General features: G+C 37.4%; 1 protein-coding gene across 1 annotated transcript; it reads left to right on the top strand.

Moving 5' to 3' along the window:
* The first annotated feature begins 2,795 nt into the window (after nucleotides 1–2,795).
* LOC131875824 (uncharacterized) lies at nucleotides 2,796–3,275 on the top strand. Its single transcript, XM_059220509.1, has one exon. The coding sequence runs from the start codon at nucleotides 2,796–2,798 to the stop codon at nucleotides 3,273–3,275; it is 480 nt and encodes a 159-aa protein (XP_059076492.1).
* Nucleotides 3,276–3,948: the final 673 nt, after the last annotated feature.

Consider the following 3,948-nt stretch of genomic DNA (forward strand, 5'->3'; position numbering starts at 1 on the left):
AACAGATGTGGATCTAGACACATCCTCTTCAATTCTCTATTTCTTTTGTGCCACTTGCATCTTTCTTGTAATCGAAGAGGCTTTCTCTTTCTCTAAAATAGCTCTAATTTCTTTGGACACATTTGGACATGCAGTAACACCTCAACCTTTACCCCCTGAAATACCAAGCAAGTGGTCCTTTATCCTTGTTAAAGTTCCGGTATAAACTTCCGGGCACAAGTTACAATGAAGATAAGTACCATTGCAAGTCACATGTTTCCATTCCTTTGAAGTCGATTTGTTGGGAGACATTACAATCTTTCCAATTTAGAAGAAAAATGATTTTTGATATTTAAAACATGGATTAAATTTTATTTCAAAACATTAAAACAAAAAATATACAACATGTTAATTTTTTAACTCCAAAAAGAAAAATAATTCAATAAGTTTAAAACTTTATTTAAATATAATATTTGTTATATTTGACTCTAAAAAACATATATATAATAAAATCATTGTAATAAAGCTTTCAAATAATTAAAATATATACAAGTATTATAATACGTCTATAAAAAAATCTTGCACCTTTATACTAAACTGTAATAAAAGTCATTGTAATAAAATATATAATAAAATACATTATAATAAAAATCATTAAATCGTCATAATAAAATATATACGAGTACTATAAGATTTATTATAATACTTGTATATATTTTTTTTATAATAATAAAAAAATGACTGTAATAAAATATATATCCACTCCATGAGTAGAGGCATGAAACACGGTATGATCGTGAAGCTTGATGTTAGCAAAGCGTATGATCGGGTAATTTGGCCGGCCTTGTTTTCTATTCTAGAGAAATTCGGTTTTGTGAGAGGTTAGATAAATTGTATTAAACATTGTGTTTCTTCCATATGCTATTCGATCATTGTTAATGGCTCGGTATGCGTATTTTTTCGTGCTTCTAACGGGTTAAGACAAGGAGATCCCCTATCACCCTTCCTGTTTGTTCTGATGGCAGAAGCTCTTGATAGAAATATAAAAAAGCTAGTAGACTAGGGAAAATGGAGAGGCGTCTCAATTCATAAAGATCTTGATCCTATATCTCATTCCCAAGTCGTTGATAATACTATCTCTTTTGGAGAAGCAACGGAGAGGGAAGCAAGGACAATTAAAGCCATCTTGAAGGAATATGAGATTGGTTCAAGGCAAAGCATGAATACATCAAAATCTATGGTCTACGTTATCAACATTAGTAAGAGAACCCAACTGAAAATCGCAAATATTTTGGGTTTTCAGATTGGTGAGTTCCCCATCAAATATCTTGGTGTGCAATTATCTACAGGGAGATCCCAGAATAAGATATGGGAGGAGGTTTTTCAATAAATGTCAATCCAAAGCAGCTATGTGGAAAAACAAATGGCTTACTTAGGCTGGAAGGATCCAAATGATCAAATCGGTTTTGTCGGCCGTTCCCATTTATTATATGTCATGTTTCAGATTATCTTCAAAAGCAGCTAATGATCTAGATGGATTACATAAAAAAAAATTATGGGAAGGGTCTAGAGAAAAGAAGATAATTCCTTTGATTAATTGGGATACGGCTTGCCTAATTAAAGATGAGGGAGGGGCTGGTCTTAGGAAGATGAACTTGCATAATCTGGCTCTTGGTGCCAAGTTGGCATGGAAAATGTATTCACACCCTCATAAAATTTGGTGCAAAATTCTATCTAGAAAGTATCTTGACTCCACAGACTCGGAAAGAATCTTCACTTTGGCTAACTCAAATGGAGGATCCCCTGTATGGCATTTTATTTGGGAAAGTAGGAGAATTATTACTGAGCATTTGACGTGGAAAATTGGCAATGGCAAAAAGGCAAGGTTTTGGAGAGACTCATGGAATGGAGATCCTCCCTTGGCCAAGGCCTTTGAGGACCAAGATTGGGTCAATCAAGTGGAAGCCTCAGTCGGACATTTTGTAGCAGATTATATGCAAAACGAGCCTAGTTCTTCCGCTCTGATAATTTGGAAAGAGGTGGGTGAATGGAATCAAGAAAACTGGGAGAAATTGGAGGAATTGCTTAGCAATAGGAAAAAGATTCATTACAATTGTGAGGAGGACAGTTTGTTGTGGTGTGCGGCCAAATCAGGCAAGTATAAAGTGCAACTGGGATACGAATTACAAAGACACAGAGAAAAAGATATTAAGTGGCCTAGGGCATTATGTTGGAATAAAAGTGTGCTTCCCAAGGCAAGTGTTTTTTTGTGGATTGCATTGCATGGACGTATTCTTATAGGGGAAAGACTAAAGTTGATTGGTATTTTGGGACCCAATGTTTGTACGTTATGTAAGGAGGATGGTGAGTCAGTCGAGCATCTACTTTTTTGGTGCCCATATGCAAAGCGGTGTTGCAATTGGCTCCTTGATTGCTGGCAGTATCATATGGTTAGGAATCAGTCGCTTAAAGACTTCCTCTGCTCTTGGCCAAATTCGGCAAAATCATCCAAATGGGGCATCCTATGGGTTGTGAGTCCATCTATGCTGATTTGGCATCTTTGGAAGGAGAGAAACCGTTGAATTTTTAATGAAGAGGCTTTGGAAGTTGACGTTCTCATTTCAAAAATCAAACATGCCATTGAAGAAGTGGTTAAAGTCAAATCCCTTGGTCGAACTTTTAAATCATATACAAAATGGGACATGGTGATGGAAAATATTTGGTCATTGCCGATGTGCAGTGACTATAAATTCTCTGATTCGAAATCTTATAGGAAAAATATTAAGTGAAATCCTCCTCCTCCTGAGTTTTTGAAGATGAACTTCGATGGGGCTTGCAAAGGGAATCCGGGTGTGTCTGGATATGGCGCAATCATTCGAGATGAGTATGGTGATATGCTGGGGGCAAAATTTAGCCAGATGGGAGTATCAACTAACAACATTGCCGAAGTAACTGCTCTTGAGGCAGTCCTTGAATGCTGTGTAGATAAGGGGGTTCACAAGGTATTGATTGAAGGCAACTCACAGGTTATACTCAATGGTATTTCTAATCAGCAATTCACGGACTGGAAATTAAATTGTTGGATTCCGAGGATCCAACATCTAATAAGTCACTTCTCTGACTGTTCTTTTATTCACTCATACCAAGAAGGTAATTCGGCTGCGGACTGCCTGGCCAACACGAGAATAAGCAGTTCTTGTCCCAGACAGTTGTCTGCGGCAGATGAGATTCCAGACGCCCTGTTGCAGATTTTAATTCGGGAGAAATCATCAATCCCTAGGGCAGGGATTGGGTAGACTTAAGTCCTTGGTCTTGCGTGTTCGGGAGAAAAACTGAGTTCAAGGGTCTCTTCATGTGGTGAGAAACGACAAGTACATATTACGGCGATCACCTTCTTTTTCTTAGACTACAGAAGAAGATTTGTTTGGATTTGTTGGGGCAGAAACCTCGAATTTGTTTCCCGACAGGCTATTTTAGGAAGAATGGAGGATAGCAAGGTTGTGTCCGGATTAGTATTTTGCAAAGACTGGTTTGTTTGTTGGCGAAGCCTCTACTTATTTGAATCATGGTGCATCATTTTGGGTTGAGTTGTATGTATCGAGAGAAGACTTTGGCAGTGCAATGTGATCGTCTATTTGACATTGAGGTCAATGGTCAGGCAGCAATCATTGCGATTGTCATGGAGGCGCTCAGTGTGTTGTCCTCATTTTTTGTTTTCAAAAATGAAGGATTATTACATAAAAAAATTGTCAAAAAATGAAAATTGTACTCTACGGCATGCTTACCGAGGCATAATTTGAACTAATCCCTAGACTGGCTTAATCCTCAATCCATCCTCGAACTATGTTTCGAATTTCGTCGCATTCTAGGTTCGTTTGCTATGTCTTTCCTTCAAATTCGGGTTTTTCTCCCTAACTGCAAGTGGAGAATTTTCCTTGAACAGCAAGTTTTAATGATTTCCATTGTTTT

The sequence above is a fragment of the Cryptomeria japonica genome, chromosome 5, assembly GCF_030272615.1.
Source record: "Cryptomeria japonica chromosome 5, Sugi_1.0, whole genome shotgun sequence".
Classification (NCBI taxonomy): Eukaryota; Viridiplantae; Streptophyta; class Pinopsida; order Cupressales; family Cupressaceae; genus Cryptomeria; species Cryptomeria japonica.

What these genes read in the sequence shown, in the direction of transcription:
- LOC131875824 (XM_059220509.1), top strand. Translation starts at nt 2,796, where the DNA reads ATGAACTTCGATGGGGCTTGCAAAGGGAATCCGGGTGTGTCTGGATAT.